At 38.3% G+C, this 19,939-nt stretch overlaps 1 protein-coding gene across 5 annotated transcripts in view; it reads right to left on the bottom strand.

Moving 5' to 3' along the window:
- The window catches only part of adamts3 (ADAM metallopeptidase with thrombospondin type 1 motif, 3), a 176,959-nt gene that overhangs the window by 35,800 nt on the left and 121,220 nt on the right, over positions 1–19,939 (bottom strand). Inside the window, exons 11-18 of one of the 5 annotated variants that reach the window (XM_039803991.1) lie at positions 11,892–12,005; positions 11,023–11,168; positions 9,694–9,869; positions 7,926–8,059; positions 7,405–7,528; positions 3,501–3,557; positions 2,397–2,480; positions 1,784–1,864 (exon numbers count right to left, since the gene is read on the bottom strand). In XM_039803991.1, the coding sequence (XP_039659925.1) occupies positions 1,784–1,864; positions 2,397–2,480; positions 3,501–3,557; positions 7,405–7,528; positions 7,926–8,059; positions 9,694–9,869; positions 11,023–11,168; positions 11,892–12,005 (916 nt within the window). The remainder of the gene's footprint in view (positions 1–1,783; positions 1,865–2,396; positions 2,481–3,500; positions 3,558–7,404; positions 7,529–7,925; positions 8,060–9,693; positions 9,870–11,022; positions 11,169–11,891; positions 12,006–19,939) is intronic. The other 4 variants (XM_039803993.1, XM_039803992.1, XM_039803994.1 and 1 more) reach the window with 4 other exon arrangements.

Below are 19,939 nucleotides of genomic sequence, written 5' to 3'. Positions count from 1 at the left end.
AACTGTTGTCTATTTTTCTGATGTGTTTTCTGAACTTTCATGTTTGTACTTGATGATGTGATCACTTAATTGTACAAGGCTTGTTACAAATTAATTTTGGAGGTCTTATAAGTTGTGTTTGTTCATTTACAGGTTTCTAAATGTTGTAATTCTTATACTAACATTGGATTAAATTATAATTAACACCCGACTAGTTGATGAAAATAGTGGAGCATCAAACAGCTAAAGAGCGAGTCTGTTTTGAAGACCAAACAGGGGCTAAAAGAAGAGTGTATTAACAATGGTGTGACATTCGACTCCAAATGAATGATAATGTTTTTAACTACTAACATGTTAATGATTACAACTTGTCAGGACTGCATGCTTGTCAGTTTGTTTTCCAGCTTGTTTTCTGGCCCGTAGTGCAAAAATAATCGATTAAGGCAGCTTTAACATTATTTACCAGCATTACTTTAAACTGATTGGCCAACACTACCTAGCCCCAAGATTATTACCGCCGCCAAAGAGGTTTTGATTTCGGTTCAGTTTGTCTGTCTGTCTGCAGGATTACAGAAAAACTACTGGCGGAATTTTCATGAAACTTGTTGGAAGGGTGTAGTATGGGCCAAGGAAGAACCCATTACATTTTAGAGCGGATCCAACTCACGGGTTGGATACACATATTATTTTTCACTTTTTGTTAATTGCAAGATACAGTAGGGTGTTTGTGTGGCATTCATGTGGTGCTGGAATAATCAAAAAAATGAGTTCCTGACTGGGAAAGTTCACACTGGATTAAAATTGTGATAGGGCATGGCCTTAGCCGAGGTCTGTGCTCTCTGACTGCCTTTCTAGTATATAATAATGTAGATATGGTTGGACACAGCCCTGTAATATATATGTAATATATGCTAAACTAACAAGTCCTCAAAATGAAACATACAAAATACATTGTTTGTAATTGCCCTCCAAACATGATCTGACACTGCTATGGTTGAGGTTTGATTAAGTTTAGGTACAAAAACTATTTAATTAGGGTTTAGGAAAATCATGGTTTCTGATTAATTAATAACTATGTCAACATATAAAATAATAACCAATGGTTAAGCTTGGGAAACCACCGTTATGATGGATAAAGGAATCCGATGTTGATGGTTGGTAGGAAATGGGAAACGAGCAGCGGGAGACAATGGAACACTACGACCTGCTAAGCTAGGCAACCGTCGGGGATAGCCGAGCTTGCATTACCGCTAGCGAGCTAATTTGCTAGCGTGTTTACTGCCTGCTAGCCACTATTGGCTTTACAAGCTATTACAATGTTATCTGATAGACCACACTGGCAGTCAGCTTTATATTTTATGAGATTTCATTTAAAAAAAATTCACAATTAATAAATTTCAGTAGCATTTGATTATTGGAAAAGATGAATGTTCTCTAGGTTATTTATTACAATGGCTAATACAGGAATTGACAAGTAATTTATATTGAGGGGATCATAAAATGTGGTTTTCAAGATCTGATTTACAAGTTCTACATTCATGTATTTAGTTTGTTTCTCAAAAAAAACTGCAGTAAAGAGAGAACTCATTTATCAATAAGTCTCTCTTTAATAGACTGATACATAATGAATAAGCAATATGAAGACTGATTTTCTCAGCCCAAGAGTAGACATGGGATAAATTATGCAAAGCCTATAATCTATGAATTTATATGTTTCCATTAGTCTTTCAGGGAAACACGAGGAGGATGGTGAAGTTTGTCCTCTGATTTCATACATGTGTTCGTGTTAGGAAGTTACACTTACCAAGAATTTGAGGGGAGGCCTCATGTTCTTGGATGATGACATGTCTAGCTCCAGGAGGAATGAGAAACATCTTAAGGTAACCTTTGCCAAGTTTGTAGCAGCAGCAGCAGCAGCAGCAGAAGCAGAAGAGGGAGGGTTAGGAAAGATAAAGACACAGACAGAGGTAAGTTAAGCAGATACAAAAACAATCTGTTTGTTTGCACTGGTGGACATCACGCATGTTACAGAAGTTTGGTTCCCTTTGCTCTACAGAGATGTTTGAAGACATTTGAGAAAAAAAGAAAATGGCAAAATGTCTACTTTCCTCCTCGATGTAGAAGCCTGCAGGTAAAACTTGAAAAATTGAAACAGGCCATTCATTCACATCCATCTGTTGTGTCATCAATGAACTCTTAGAAATATCAATATGTCCCTATGCAATATTAACATAACTTGGACGGCTTTCAAATGAACTTCAACTCCCCTTCCTTTGTTTTCATATTGATTATGTGCAGACAGGATGTGAATCAGCCATGTTTCAATACAGCATTAGGAGCAGATTTGTCAGACTACAGGGCAGCAAAGTGGCCTTCTGTCAGGGATGTCCACCGCTTGCAAACCTACCGTGACTCACCAAGTACATTTCTAGAGTCTTCTGTTTCATTTAAAAACACATTTCGGGCTCCTTTGGGCAAAGAGAAGGCTCCTCTGGTCTTCCCTTCAAAATGAAATAAATCAGTTAGTCTCGCAGTGTTTCCTTTCCTCTCCGTTCCACTGTCTCATTGTTTCTCTGCAACAACATCACCTACAGTGGAGGCATTTTTAATTACCTTTATAATTAGCTTAATAGGGAACCAACAAATTAACATCAGATGAGAAGGCACACTACTTTTGCTGGCAGGGTGGCACTTGCCGATCAAGAGGACTGAACCACAGTGCTGTAATTAGTCCCCCTTAGATTTGACAGACAGGCCTCCTGATGCAGCGCTGTCACTGAGGTGATTATGAATGTGCGGTCAGGCTGTCGCTGGGTTAACACAAGGTTACAACAGGTGGCAGAGTATCGAGTGCTGCTCACTCTGCAGTATATTGAAGGGGTGAATAGCAATCTACCTTTCAGAAAATGGCAAAAGATGCCCTCTCGCTTCCAAGAGAACATTCTGTGATGGCAGTCAATTTCAAAAACCACAAGCCACTCGATAGAAATTACAATTTGATCACAGAGTTGTTTGTAAACTTATAGGAAGTACTGAACACAAGGTCTAAAAAGACCATTTGGGTGGGGCTGCTTGGGTTCAACTGAGCAACAGTTGAGGTTCAATCAATCAGATTGGAAATAGCCAACAACATGCCAGATTGCCTCCAAAGGTCTGCAGGTTTGTTTAACGTGACATTTTCTGTCTGCACAAAGAATTTAAAGTTAGTTTGTTAAGCTTTTGAAGCAATTTAAATGAAATGACCATATATATATATATATGGTCATTTCATTTAAATCAAAAATCAAAAATAACTTCTAGAGAGTTTTAGTGACTTGACTGGATAATGAACCTGTGACATTTATGACAATCGAGTCAGACCTAAATAAACACTTAATTAGTATCGAGGAACAGAAAAAACAGCAGCTTATATCACTCATGTGTCTAGGTCTTTACAGCGTTAGGCATCCATCTCCACTACAAGCTGCACAGAAAATGCTAGGAAAGAGGTTGTGAGGGATTCAGTAACACTGGATACTTGCATATTGTGTATTCCAACAAAGGAGTTTCTTTTTGGGCTCTCTTGCTTAACTGTTTCCCTGTTAAAAAACGTGAGTGGTTAATAAATGAGACAGCGATGTTAAAAAAAAAAGAAAAAGGAATGATCACAGTTTCAACAATCCAAGAAACGGTTTGATGAAGCAATCATGTCCAGGCTCTCTGAAAAGTCAATTTTAAATTTTTTTATCCAGCTCTGTTATTGACTTCATCTTCCCTATCATCACATTGATTAAATAAAAGTTTAACTACAAGTTATTTGTGACAGATGAGGCTGGCATCAGGGCTGGATTTTAGAAGGCATCATGAAACCGTTTAAGAAAATGCATGGGTCATTCATGAGGTTATTTTCTTCATGCTGGTGGTTAATGTGAAGACATTTTTCAAAAAGGAAATTAACCACTTACTCACACTCATTCAGCTTAACACTGCACTCTGTGTGTGTGTGTGTGTGTGTGTGTGTGTTGTGTGTGTGTGTGTGTGTGTGTGCGTGCGTGCGTGCATGTGTGTGTATGTGTGTGTCCCTCTGCACAGGGGAGATAACCTAAGGGAAGCAGCTTCAATTGAAGAAGTTAGTTTGAAGGGAAAGCACACTTAGTATATTAACAAATGAATGAAAAGGGCCTTATTATTCCTCTGCTAATTAATAAGGGTCTTAATCTAAATGAACCTGACTGTTCAGGGTGATGGCTGTCACTCTGCACTCTCCATATAGAGTAATTTATTAGCTGTGAATGCAAATTCTGCAAGAGCAAACAGAAATGTCATGGAGATCTACAGGAGGTAGACGCAATTTCATTCACACTTCTATGATCTCAGTCGGGCTTTTCATCAACACACCTTACCTAGAGATATTAGAAATACTATAAAGTTCCATACTATGGTGATGAGAAATCCATAAAGGTCATAAGATATTAGGGGTGGGGGTAAAAATCGGTACAGCATAGTATCGTGATATTTTCCGTGGCAATACTGTATCGATACAGAGTATCAATCTATTATTAAATATGTGTTGGTCAGTTTGTCTGCTTTACAATCCCATTTTGCAGCAATACAATTGAAGTGAGATGAACAAACAGAGAAATGTATCTTTTTAGATAAAACAGATGTTGACAAAGTTTCCCTTTTGGGGACATCTTTTGAAATTGGGAAAAATTTGTAGTTGGAAATAAGATGATAAATTGCAATATATCGCAGAATATTGCAATATGTTTAAAATGGCTATAACATTGTATCGTGACATAAGTATTGTGATGATATCGTATCGTGAAGCCTCTGGTGATTTCCAAATCTAGTAACTGGATCTTTGTTTTTTTAATACTATTTTTAAAGCTTAAGAATGATCTTTCAAACTCAAAACCTGATTAGTACACAGTATAGAATTGAACTTCCTGGTTTTACTTTACAACATGATGCTATCCAGTGTCTTTTAAACTCTAATAATATTAACTGTTTATACAGTTTTCTATTTAACTATATGGTACACAGGTGTAGTTTGCTGCAACCACCTCCTGCATCTTGCAAAGCCAGGAGAGTGACGTTAATGCAATCATCGTCTTTTCCTAGGCTCATTTACAGCAGTCAGGATGATTGTGTTCCTAGGGTTATCATTGTATTTGCTTCCAGCTGCATGGATACACTGCAGAGTCATGTCCAGCACACAATATACATATATAAAAATATACATTTATTTGCAGCCTTTCATTGCTAGACCTAGCAACATTTATTTTTTGCCTAATGTGCTTAAACCAAAACATCGCAAATGAATGTATTTTTGCATGTTAGATAGCGTAGATCATATAGGTGGTTAAATGTAGTCCAGCTTTACATCATTGAGCTTTCTGCTTACCACACAAATCTGAAAAGTGGAAACTGTGAATGTTTCCAGATGCCTGGACAAGCCACTAGACATGTATCCTTTTGACTGCACTTTCTGGCTGAATCATTAATTAGTACTCTAGAAGAGGAGAATTGCTTTTTGGTCCACTTCAGCCATGATTATCGCGAGTCACAGCAATTTTTTTTTCCAGAAATCAGACTTTGTTATTAGGGTTGGAATTTTCAGATATTAAAATAAGTTAAACAAAGGCTGGTGATAAAAAAATTTAAAAAATGATTGAAAGAGCCAGTAAAAGGCAAAAAATGAAGACTAAGGTGTGGCGTGCTAATAATGGGTCGAATCGGGTAGGCTTATCAAGATTTGCTTTCAGTGTTCAATGGATTGCAAGCTCTCATGAATGTAATGGAGACGGAGAAAAACTGCACTCCACATTTAATATCCTCAAACTAGGACCTTTCAAATCACTAACCTGTAATTTAGATAAATATTCACTGCATTTATTTTGCTCAGATTTTATCTCATGTTCAGAGAAAACGGTGTGAGTTCCCTTGAAATTTAGGGAAATAATGGATAAATTAGAAGTTACATTTAAGAGTAGTTTGCAACAATACAGGCACACACAATCAAGAGTTATTCTGATTGGTTGACAGGTGTCCATCGAGATAATATCTCGGGGCACCTCAAATGTAGTTCAAACTATTTTGGGAGACTTAAGGAAATTACCTGAAAATTTGCCCGAAACCTCAACATTTCAACAAGAAAAACTTTTATTGAAACATTTGTTTATTTTCCAATAGACATCAAGGAAGAAGCCAAGGCACTCGTCTTTTACAGAAAAAAAAAAAAAAAAAAAAAAAAAAATATTATATATATATATATATATATATATATATATATATATTGCCTTCAATGCATCTGGCACATTCTGAATAGAGTAAGATAAAAACAACTGCAACGGGTTTCTGCGTCCAGCCTTCTTCAGAAAGTTACAGGCACAGGAGTGGGGTGAAACAATTTTCAGTGAGTGAACGCTGATGTAGAGGGGCTGACCTTGATTGGTGAATGGCTGCACCTGTTGATGTGCTCACACCTGGTGCTTTAAATTGTTTCACCCTAGTCCTGTGCCTGTAACTTCCTAAAGAAAGGCTGGACGCCGAAACACCTTGAAGTGTTTTTTATCTTACGGACCTTTTTCACAGCAGACATGTTGACTTGTCATAGTAGGAAAAGCACAGCTGAAATTGATAACCTTAACAATGGCTCAATTCCATCCAGCTATTTCAGTGAGTCAGCATGCACAATACCAGGGCCTCTCCTAAGTGGAATGCAGCCATCATTAATGGTTTTGAATACACCTGTGCTTTTCCTGCTATGACATGTCAACATATCTGCCGTGAAAAAGGTCTATTCTATTTAGAATGTGCTAGATGCATTAAAGGCATTTTATATATATTTTTCGTAAAAGACGAGTTCCTTGGCTTCTTCCTTGATGTCTACTGGATTTTTTTCATGGCCCCTACCAAAGAGCACCGCCTTTTAATCACTAATAAAAAAAGTTCCAAGGAGCTCTCCAACCGCTTCCGTACTTCATTTGGTTATTGTCTTTTAATTTCTTTAACATTGCGCTCTGCACTCATGATTATCTGACCTAGCGGATGTCTCGTTTTGTATGACAGATTTAAAGGAAGATTCTTTGATAATCGAACTGTAATATGGAAAAAGGAAAGTCTAATGATGAAGGCCTAATATTGAAGGCATCATCAGTTGCGTTAAGGCTTTACCTCCATTTTGGCTATTATCTTCTCATATCACCCTTCAGTGATTAAATGTGTGGTATGTTTATGTCAAATACGGTTAATCACTTATAGTGCATCATGGATTGGAAACATTCATTATTAACAACAATCTGCATCCATGAACGAACTGAAGTTGAGAAAACATGCAGGGAAAAAATTGGGAGAAATCATTTATGTGAAAAAACATATTCTTTGTTTTAAAAGTATTCAGTCTGCAGACGTTGTGTTCGTACTGGCTCCATGTGTTCTTACCAGGTTTCTTTGGCGTTCGGGTGAAAGTTCCTTTAACGGTGCGGCAGTGGGAGTTGTCCCCACCACAAACGCCACATTTGTCCTCAACTTTGTTGGAGCCAATCTCTCTGTCGCAGCCAACTTTCTGGAGACCAAGAAAACGATTAGACAGATGAGCTTAAATTATTTTTGGATTTGGAACTAGAAAATTCACAACATGGTTTTTGAGAAGAAGCCGACCTGTCCGATGTTTTCACTAAGGCTTCATTAGCTATCAGATTATCAGTGCTGACTGGACACAAAGTTGTAGTCTCAGGACACGTGTTTAGTGTTGAATCAAAACATTTTAATAAAGCTTCTGCTGTGCAATGATGCTTTTAAAACCGCACTGTGGAGCCAATCCCAGAACGTTCAAAGTTGAACTTGTTACTGTGTTTAGTCCTTTAAAGCTGTCACAATTCCAACAGCCTGCGACGGCTTATGTGAACGATTACCTAATGCAGCTTTTAATAACTCTAAATTATGCCGTTTAAACACCTTACCACACATTCTCCACGCACGCAGACACTGTAGGCATCTTTGTAGGAGCACCGTGTCCCATCATGCACCAGCTGCTTCATGTACGCCACGTCTCCTGTCTCCTTTGACTGGCAGTACAAGTGGCATCTCTTGTTGGCTAAAAGACAACATGTTATTAGATTGTTGTATAATTATAAGGGAGAAAATCCAATTTGAAAAAAACAAGAATATAATGAAAGAATATATATATATATACATATATATATATATATAATATTATGAATGTGTTGTTGTAACATAATCTCTTAAATACCTTCCTAAATAAAACACATCTCCTGTAACATTAAAATGATTCACAGAGAATAGAAAAATGAACAATGAATCACAGAAGAGCTATCTTTTTTGTCAGCTGGTAGTGGTTTATAGCTCTAGGTCAAGCACTCTTCTTTGTTGACTGCCAGAATGACGTACATTTTTTTTCTTTCTACATGAAGAAATGACACTCTTTTCCACTGCTCTTGCCTCAGGAATAACAACAACCATGTTGAGACACCCATCGACACGCCAGGCCAAATAATTGTGGTCTGAAGCTAAATTGCCAGATTAAATTGAGAGACCAGTGTAACAGTGAGACATGCCCTTAAGAATTGGGTACAGTATACGTTAAAGGTTGTGTAGTACTCATGTCACACCTTAAAACAGCCAAACACAAAGGTTCATGGCGAGGACAGGAGGACAAAGTAAGAAAATAATGTGGTCTCAGAGTTTCACAATTGCAAATAAAGACAATACCACACATATCATACAGCTTTTTTTTTATAAGTTAAACTTAAGTTTGTAGATATTAAAAAAACAAAAAACAATCATATTTTTCAAGTGTTGTGCATTTTTTTAACCTACATGAAAATCTTTGTAAAACATCATTGATCTTATATCCCCTCCACTGGACTTTTCTATTATGCATTATACTAGAACAAACTGTAAATGCTAAAGATACAATTGTAAATATTGGTCTCATTCTTCATTTGTGTCGCATTTCCAAATATGACCATGTACAAAACCACATGGACTTTCTATTGTTCCTCATACCCTGTTGACAAAATGCACTACACTCTTTTAAAAAGCTATTAACCTTCCACAGAACAATGGGTTTCCACTATCCCTCGCCTCTTTCACTTTCCTGTCTCACCTCCCTGTAGTTTCTTCGAAAGGTTTTCCAACTTCTTTTCCACATGACTGACTTTTTAAAACCAGACCCATTTAGGCGCAATATGTGACAAAGCCAGACAAAGGCAATGTCTGAGAAAGAGCAACACTTGTCTGTCTGTTTTGCAAAGAGCACAGAGCAAAAGAGCACTTTTGGAGTTTGAATGGCTTTAAACTCTGCATGGTGCACAGTAATGGGGAGACCAAAAAAGGAAAGGGAAGGCAAAAGGAACAGAATACAAAAACTGAAAACAAGAAAGAAAAGCAGACATAAAACACAATTGTAAAAAGTTACCTTTGCACAAAAGAGTCTGTCCTAACTTTAATTTTTCCATTATGTAGTGTTCGCTTACTTGTTCCCATCATAGACGAAGTGTCTATCTAAGACTTTAATACGGCCCCCAGTCGAAACTTTCTAAAACTGCTTGGGAACATCCCCGTATTAATTATGTAATACCTTTCTTCAGTTCTGGCTGTGAGAATCCAGCTCCCCTGCGCCGACTTTCATTGTTCTGTCTTAGCATGAAGCTCACTCACAAGCCTCACGCTGGTACAAAACAATCTGTTGACATTTTTCCGGCTTACCGTCGGGATGCTCGTAGGGCAGCCAATGGTGTTTGGCATTTTGGAATTCAAAGTGGGAGTTGCGGAGCTGGCACTGCTGGGCTCGGAAATCTTCGAAGTGCTTCGGGCAGTCGTCAGTGTTGCACAGCTGATACTCGTAGTTCACTCCAGGGCAGTCCTGGCCACCGTTAGAGGGCCTGCAGAAAGGAAACAGATGGACATCAGAGCTGATCAGACTGAAAGCAGTTCTTTGAGACAAAGAATGTAAAAAAACAAATCTGGCTTGAGATTAGATTAGATTGGGATTCTTTTTAACAATAGGCAAAACCCATTCGGCCTCTTTTGAGCCCTGTTAATTGTCTCACGTTTGCATTCAAACAAATGCAGCTAATTGACAATTTTCACCACCATACTGTACATCAAAATTATCTATTATCTATGGAGTGATTGATTTACTATATATCCTTTTTCTTCGAGATGCTTACATTTTTTATTTTAGTCCTCCTGATATTATGATGTATATAACTGTTGAACTTTGACAGGAGGTGAATTATAGTCTCCTGCTGCATGAATGTCGGATTTATTAAGTGGCCATACTAAATGCCATATACAGTACAGGGCAAAGCGCAGGCCCTTCAGAGGCATAGTGCAGCACAGGTTAACGTCATCATTGCTTTTGGTCTCCTTATCTCAATGGTTGCGCTTTGAAAGATAAGCGGCAACAAGGTGAAAGTTTGAAAACAATGGCACTGTCAGGGCAGAGTGGTTTTACCACGGATCATGTGTAGGAGGCTTTAGACGGAATCCTTACCCTTACTTTCTTTAGACTTGAGAGTGTATCACTCTCAAGTCACTCTTGGCAACAAAGTGAATAAGTGGATTTCCCAAAATGTAATACTATTCCTTTAAGTTCAGGAAACTAAAACTTATTGGTTAGGGGTGACCTCTAGCTCACCCAGTAGAGCGTGCGCCCCATGTAGGCTGAGTCCTTTGCAGCGGCCCGGATTTGTATCTGACCTGCGGCCCTCTGCTGCGTGTCATCCCCTCTCTCTCACCCCTTTCCTGTCCATCCACTGTCACTATCTAACAAAGGGAAAAGCCCCAAAGTGTGAACGAACAACCAATGCTGTCTTTTTTTCTGATGAGGACAGCCTCATTATAAAACCCAAACTGTGAATCCCTTTAGCTCAGTATTAGACAGAATTCACTCAGGGTTAAACACAACGACTACTACAAAGTCAAATGATCCAATCCTACCTGACAACTAGAATCAGCAACCTCCATTATTTCTACCTTCATTTGTGATGCCTGACAGAATCAAATCATGTTATTGTTGCTTTTGTCACGTACGCCGGGTTGTTGCACTGACGTGTCCGATAGCGAACTCCAGTTCCACAGGAGCGCGAGCAGGAGCCATATTTGCTCCAGGAGCCCCAGGCGCCATCTTGCTTGACCTGATTAGGGTTTTTCCACATGCAGTGACCTTTGTAGCACCACTACAGAGGATGGCAGGAGAGAGGAAAAGTCAGCCCAACATTAAAGCCTCCTCTCTAGATACAGTAAATGACAATACAGGGAAAATATGAGAATACACTACATTTCCAAATGTATGTGGTCAGAAGTGTCTATGTAATTTTGGTGTGTGACATTTTTTTTTTTTAAAGGTTTGGGCTGCGCTCCATAGTTCCAGTTAGGGGAAATTATCATTTTACATAATACAACGATATTTTAGACAATAGTGTGCTTCCAACTTTGTGTCAACAGTTTGGGAAATGTTCTTTCCAGCTCTATAAGTAAATGGTTTTCCCAGTTTGGTGTGGAAGAAATTGACTGGCCTGCACAGAGCCCTGACCTCAACCCCAACCAACACCTTTGGATAAACTGGAATGCCACCTGTGAGCCAGGTCTAATCACCCAACACCAGTGTTGGACCGCACTAATTGTGGTCGACTGGAAGCAAATCTCTGCAGCCAGGTTCCAGCATCTGGTGGAAAACATTCCCAGAAGAGTGAAGGCCCATGGTTTTCAACAATCATTTATCGATGTAATGTTGATATTGACCAACTTGTGAGGGTTTTGTATTGAAGTTTCATTGTTGATTATTTGCGATATGACAAAGGAAAAACTGCTGTTTATACACTACCATTGTTTTATTATTTTTTTCTGGGTCATCCACATACTTTTGGCCATGTAGTACAACATGTAATAGACATACATACTTTTCCAGGAGCACATTCCGTCCCATCGAGAGGCGGCCCTTTTTTGGTTTTGCAGAAGTAAGGGTTGTCCGGGTGACTGCACCACAGCTGTTTACATGGGTCAAATGTACGAAACTGAAACACAGAAGAAGAAAAGCATATGACAGACAGTGATGCATAACTCATCCTTGAAAGGCAGAAATGGAGAATATCCTCTTATAGCACCACAGAAAAATTGTCCGTCAAATTTCCTTTTCATATATTCTGAGGCATTAATGCTGTGTACAATTGTACCTGCCATGACAGATGCATTTAAAGCTCAGTATGGGTTTGATACAAAAAAACAAACAATGATGTAACTGTATAAAGTCTAAAAAAGGTATTTAAATATTCCACACAGAGAAAGTCCTTTATATCTAAAGGTAGCTGACACCCTGCAGACCTGAACTTTGTTAACAAGTGTTATGGGCTCCACTATGAGGCACTCAAGCTAAGTGGATTACGAAGGATTTCTTTGGGAACATCTTTTTGTTAACATCCTCTTCGGGGAAAGTGGTAATACTTTTTTTTTTAATAAGGATTAGAACCGATCAGACTGATTTGAGAACTGATTCCTCTGCCCATCATACGTATTAGGACTTGATAGAAAGAACTAAACACTTGAACATTTGAATCCTGCAGCGATTGTTAACAACTCTCTGAACATGTGTAGGACAATGCACATCAATCAACATTTCTGTAGAAGCGCCAGTATTAGCCAGTCGGCCACTGTCGTCCTAGTTACCTACAAGCTAGCATGGCTGCAGCAGACCAGTGATTGCCGGTTGGTAATCTCAGCTAGTTTGAAAGGAAACAGCTACCTGTTTATCAAATGTAAAATCTATGAATCTAAATGTAATTTTAATAATATAAAATCAATGCATACTTTAATTATAGCCTCCACACTACAAAAGAAAATACCTTCTAGTGGACATATTATGCTTTTCCGTATTTTCTGTCATATCTACAATGTTATAATGGATTTTCATGTTAAACGTGGCAAATAATGAGGTAAATGTATTTTAGAGAACTAAAAACATTCAGATTTCCAACTGTTCTGAACGCTCCGGTTTCAACAGTTTTTCTACTCTCGGCTAAGTATTACGCAACTCTAAGCCGGCCTTCTATGATTGGTGATCTGCTCCAGGTAGGCAGGACTGGAGTGGTTTTTTTTTCTAATCTACTGTGGTGTTAACATTGTCGCATGTAGCAGTAAAATATGTCATCGTGGGTGCCAGTGTTGTTAAATTCTCCCCAATTCCAGGTCACATTCCTCCTGAAACATTACTGGTTATGTAGTATTTGAATTTAAAAGCCTTTATCTGCCTTTATTTGACTGTAGAAAGTGATGCTATATTTTATTAGTGTCCACTGCTAACTATAGTAGCTACATGCTAACGGCATTTCTCCCCAAATTCGGGAAGCCTGCGATTTTTGACGGCAGAAAGTGCTGATTTGTTCCATTACAATCTAATGTTATCCGAGTGAGGAACATGTTCCGGTGTGCCAGTTTAGCTGGTGATCCTGTTAACTGGTGATATTTGCATGAAATCAGTGAATATTCAACAAGGCCCTGCCCTGCGTTCTGCTCTGCCTCTGCCCCTCGAGTGCCAGAGGGGATGTGTGTAAAAATAAAACACATCAGTCATGCACAAACATGATCATTTATCATTGTTATTAATGTGTAGGCCTATCTCAGCACAAACTCTCAAAATTATTATAGTTGTGTTTAATTTCATTAGACCCATATTAGGGTATGTCTGTGTCGACCCAGAATCGCGATTTTTGTCTTATAGTAGCCTATACACTATTGTTATGACCATATGGCCATTAATGTTTTGTAGGAAAGTGCTGATCCTCGTTTTCTCTCGGGCGACTTAGTGTTATCTTAGTCACGGTTAAGTTATGAAGTAAGTTGCAGCAAAAGTCTAGTGAAGTTTGAAGTGAAGAACATATGAAGCTTATTTTCTCAGTTTGACTTTTATTTATCCCGCACATCATTTGTTGACCTATACTTTGATGACACAAAATGGTCATTATGTACATATGATTACAAAACTTTGATGTACTGAGAGAGTTTGATAACATTCATATGTTGCTGTTTCAGATTATGGGTCTAATGACATTAAACACAACTACAATCAGTTGACTTGTGGCACAGGTTGAAAGAGACTGTTTGTGCTGAGATAGACCTACACATTCTTCGTATGAGATGGCCCACACTAACAATGATAAATGATCACGTTTGTGCATGACTGATGTGTTTAATTTTTACCCCCAAAACGGAATAAAGTGTTAAGTGGGGTCATACACGTTTGTTGTACATCAGTTAGTTTTCGGTATGTGAGGCAAAGATGAAGCTACTTTACTGTTTCCAGGCTTGCATTTGCCCATGTTAAATTGTGATATCACCAGTTAACATGGGCGTATATTTCTCTCATATGTTAACCTGTGTTAACGTAGACTAAAAGTCCAATATATAGATAGAAATCACAACATCATTTCAGTGGTGTGTAGTGTAGTGGTATAGATGATGGAGAAGGTAGTCTGTTAACTATTTTTGTCCATGACATCCAAGGTTCGAATCCCAGCTAGATCCGTGTGTTTCGCTTTATTTATTTTTTTCATTCATACAGTATGTGTCGTATTTGTGTGACATGTATTACACATAAATTGGTGATGTTTTCAGCGATTTCCGTTATTTGGTCTCACTTGCAAACACCTTGTGAAAATGTGAACCTCTGGCACTCGAGGGGCGGAGGCAGAGCAGAACGCAGGGCAGGGCCTTGTTGAATATTCACTGATTTCATGCAAATATCACCAGTTAACAGGATCACCAGGTAAACTGGCACACCGGAACCTTTTTTATTGGATCCGGCAGCTCCTGTGTCACCATTGAAGTTCCACAAAAATCTTGTGTTTGTATTTTCGATGCGTTTTGAGGTGAATTTTCAGGGTAAGACGGAGGGGGGAGAGGGACGGAGGGAGGGGAGGCACTTCAATAGCGCGGCGCTGCACTTCACACTTGACACAAGCGCTTGTGCTGCTTGAGATTGCTGTTATAGCCTCATTTCACTCAGGGGGGAAATGTCAAAAAGACAACAAAGTTTGCTTAACTTTTTCAAATACGCTGGCCAGTCGGATCCCAAACAAGCAAAAAACGTTTCTGCTGATCAAGAATGTGGAGACCATGGTGGGTTTTTTGGTTAATTTAATAGTCCGATGGATAACTGCTGCTTGTGAAAACGATTTTTCAGTGTATTATTATTTATTTTTTTACATTTCAGTTCATGTTCTAAAATAAAAATAAACATTGCCCTGATGTACACACAGCGTTGTTTAGGTTTTTTTAGTCAGAGAAGCTACGTAGGCAGTGTCATTTTTTTCCCCCCGTTACCTCCAACCCCCTTTTGAGTCGCCGGATCCACCACGCCTCTGCGCTCCGAGACCTTCCACTTTACAAATTAAGGACTGGTGCTAAATATTAAGTAGCTGCATGCTAACGCGGCATAGCTGTAATCTTGGCGGTCAATGCTGGTCATTTCTCCCCAATTTTGGGTCACTTCACTGCTGGGACATGTCCGGTTGTGTAGTATGCCTATTGGTGATTTTTCACAGTGCAAAGTCCTGATTTATACTCCGTTGCAGTAGCTCCAGCTTCAACTAATGAAACACAGAGCGGAGGCTCCGGAGATTCCAGGAAGTGCACTGGTCAATCAAAGCAGACTGGGCTTTTTCGGACGAAGGATTAAAGAGACAGGCGCTCCTACAGCGTGCCTCCTACAAAGGGTGAATACAGGTGCAGCAGCCATGGGCAGTATGAGAAAAATAAAGTGTTTTTTTTAACATTAAAGCATGTAAACATGTTTTAGTACAAGTATTTTCCTGAAAATGATATATAATAGTTGCTCTTTAACAAGTCATTGAGTCTTGCTCTGGGTTTAAATATTTTTTTCTCCCTAAAAACAAGTGAAACATCTGTCAATGAGCTGCCCAGATTTTGCTTGTTTGCAGCATACTCTAACTTATTTTTTACTTTTTCAGTCAGTGGCATTTTGTATTACATTACTTTTGCCAATCCTTCACATATTTAAAAAACAAGAACATTAAACAGGATAATGGCTTGTTGAGGTGGATTTTTAAGTAGAAAGAGAGATTCGCCCACATTGCTCTTGCATTAAATATATGTATCATTAAAGTATATTCTGAGGAAGATCTGCAGTACCTGAATCGTTGATTGGATGTACCAATTCACTGAGCAAGAATCTCTCTTTCTATGGAACACTGAGCTACTCTCTGCTTTAAAAATACTGTGTTTAAGGCTTTTTTCTGTCATAGTCAAGATGTATATTTTGAACAAAGCTGAAGCGGGGATTTGGATGTTGCCTGCAATGTACAACATAATTGTTACCACTTGAATAGATGTGGTCTGTTTTCACAAGGCAATCATCTTTGAAAGGTACCTGGTACTAATCTACACAAAAGGACAAAAAATATGCCTGCACAAAGATGCTTATTCTTACAGCTTCTTTCATTCTGCATGGGCATGACAATGTTTCAACAACAAATGGAATTGCTCAGACCATTTTCTTCTTTTTTTGCTGTCATAAGGCTTGTCAATTTTGCAGTTGCACAAAAAATGAGGCAAGCATCCTTTCATCATTTCAAGATCCCTGAAAGGTATGTTTGTGATTATTGAGGTCAAAAAACGTTTACGTAAAATATTTCCTAGATTTCATTTAATTTATACGTATCTTTAAAAAAAGAAACAAAACATCAGGGAGGGATGTGTTTTTATTTCTGCAAGGATCGGGTGCTGCATGTATGTATCTGTGTTTGGATGAATTGTTTTTAAAAAATCTTAAATTTTTTTAGGATTCAGTGTCAGCAGACGTGGCTTTTTCAACAGGTTAGGGCAGGGGTGTCCAAACTTTTTTTTAAAGTGTGCCAGATTTGATAATGTGAAGATGTCCCTTTTTTAAGAATAAAAGTTACATACAAATGCACTGTTCTATAAAAATTTTAATTTCATTGTCACAATTATAATTTTTTTAAATGACAATGTAACCAAATCTACGCCACTCAGGCTTCAGCAAATCTAAAAAACAAAAACAATTCTGCCTTCCTTTTACATCCGTCAGATAACAGAACAAACTGTATGGAATACCTTTAACTTCCATTAAGTTAATAAATATCTTAACCTCATGGTCAGTTTAAACATGACTTATTATGAGTAATGCAAAGTTTGTTAACATTGAAGTTTACAACATATGAGTCTTGCTCTTGTCTTTCACAAACCAAGGCTGCGGGCCGTATGAAATCTGGTCGTGGGCCGGACTTTGTACATGCCTGGGTTAGGGGAAGGAAGAGCTTTCTGATGCTGCTGCAATGTCCTGCAGTGAAGCATTGCACAGAATTCAATATGGAATCAAAATATAGTCCATAAAATGACAAGATAGATGTGGATAAGATGTCGTCATCAGGTTTGTGCTAAAAACTGGTGTCACCTAAGAGCACTACAGCAGGAGAATGGATACTTTAGTACTTAAATTTAAATCAGTTCAGTACCTCTTCCCATTAGTGTGACTGCCAGTGTTTTCACTTGGGTAATCTCAATAGTAAAAGATCATTGCAGTTATTTTCATTTCAGCTGTTTGGGTAGGCTATTTCTGGAACCAGCCTGCCTCAGAGAAAGAAAACAATTGCAGAAATCATGAATTTCTTCCTAAATTTACTTAAATTGCAATTTTTTTAAACAAATGTTTATAAACTGACAGAACAACCAACCAATCAGCCAACAGTCCAGTATCTTTATCTGGTCATAATGGAGCCTTGTGGTAGTTCAAGCTGGCACAAAAGTAATTTTATAGTCACATATTCCCAGTGTTGTAGTCAAGACCACCTAAGCCTTACTTAGTGCAGATAAAACACAGGCAATTTAGTGATATGTTGTGGTCTTGACCGGTCTTTAAATAAAATCATGAGTCCTCTTTAACCGAGACCGAGACACGACAGAGTAAAAATGTGGTTGATTCCGAGATGAGACCGAGACCTTCAAAAGACCACTCTTCGAGTACTACAACACTGCATATTCCATATATTGCCCAATCATATGTTTTACGTCTAACATTAACCTGCCTTACAAACATTTGCTGCTTATTCTAGCTCCATACACCAACCTCGAGCTCTGCTACACCGCAGCCTGCTGTCAGCAATTCAACTCCCTCCACTGGAGCCTCCGATGTATTGTGTAAATGTATTAACATTTAGTTCTATGTTTCTTTAAATATATGTTCATATCCATCAAATGCTGAGGGATTTGTGGGCTTCAGGCACATGTCTGAGTTAAGCTTGTCGGTTGATTGATTTGTTCCAGACCATCACATATGCAGAGCCATGACGCCAAACTCAAATATTGTTCAAATAAATGGTAAAATCTTGACATCATTGTCCTTAATGTGAACTGTACTACGACAAACATAGCCAGAGCCAACATGCACTGATGTAAAATAATTCTTATTGAGGTCAATCTGACTTATCATGATACAGCTTGTATCATATTGTCAAGCCCTCTCATTTTTCTTTAATCACTCAGAGGTATCGATTTATCGATCCTGTTTGAGGCAACAGCCAGCCACAACATTCAGTCACTTGTTTTTCTTTTCTCTTTTCTTCCCAGGGGCTTCATGGCTCGAAACCTCCCTGCAGACAGTAAGTGGAAAACAGGGAACTGAGACAGATTTCCGGTCTGTTACAGTGTGAACAAAGACGGACAAGTTCTGAGTGTCCAGTCAAGCCAACTCATGGGAGGAAACTAAAGCAGCCATTATAGATCCAAATGGACTTGCAGCCCACAAAGGGCCTGAAATCAAAATATTTTCTGTGCTGTGAGATCTAAACGCTGACCCACGCTTTGGAATGTACAAGTTAATTGTCCAAGCACAAGGTGAGTCTTTGGGGTGAAGGCAGTTGATGTCTGCTAAACTTAGCAATGAAAGGACTAATTTGTGACTTGAGCTGTTTGAGGTGCTAGAAGTGAATCGATTTGGTATGTATGTCAGTGAATGTTTGCCATGTTTCCGGTTTTGATAAAACATTTGATTTAACATGACAGTGAGCATGCTGAGTCAGCCTGTGGATTATCTGCCAACATGTGGAGTTTTACAAAAGGTGAATCAAAATCAATACACTTCTGTCAATATATATATATAAAAAAAAAAAACTGCTATAAGGAAACATCACGTTCTTTGGTCAGGCTGGACTTCTCAGCACAGATCCAGCAAATGTCTTTACAGCGGTCTGGTCAAAACGCTGAGAGTGAGTGAGATGGGTAATGGCCACTAGTGAAAGGTAACAAAGTCAATATACTGGAGTGCTCCTCTTAAGTACAGCAGTTGAGTAAATGCACTTTACAGTACTTTACTTACATTTTCATTTTATGCTTTTTTTATACTTCGACTCCAATAGATTTAAATGGGCAATGTTCTACTTTTCATTACAGTTTTAGTGACTTTACAGATTAAGATCATATAAATCAAATGATCCATTTCTAAACTATGATGAAACATAACTGGTTAAACTTCCCAACAGAAATAGCACCTGCAATGCAGGAGCTAATGATGATCCTAAATAAACAAACAAACAGTATTTAAATTAGATTAGATTAGCTCCACCTCGACACTTTTAAAATGATTAACAATATTTTGAACGCAGGGCTTTTACTTGTAATAGAGTATTTTTACATTTTGGTATTATTGATATGGCAAACTTGGTAGCAAACTGTTGCTTATTTACCCATGAAGCAGATATAAAGTAACATTCATTTTGAGTTTGTGGCCACCTGGCAAAATCAAAGTCTATAATCCACTCTCATTATAACTGTTTTTGGTCTGTTTTTTTTTAGGGCTTTTTCCTTTATTTAGAACAGCTCAAGAGAAACGTTGATGGTCGGTAGGAAATGGGAAACAAGCAGCAAGTAGACAAGTAGTGATGCGATGCTTTGTTAATATAAAAAAAATTATTATAACAGC

The sequence above is a fragment of the Perca fluviatilis genome, chromosome 6 (genome assembly GCF_010015445.1).
Source record: "Perca fluviatilis chromosome 6, GENO_Pfluv_1.0, whole genome shotgun sequence".
NCBI classification, from domain to species: Eukaryota; Metazoa; Chordata; class Actinopteri; order Perciformes; family Percidae; genus Perca; species Perca fluviatilis.
This window is presented reverse-complemented; position numbering and strand designations above follow the sequence as displayed.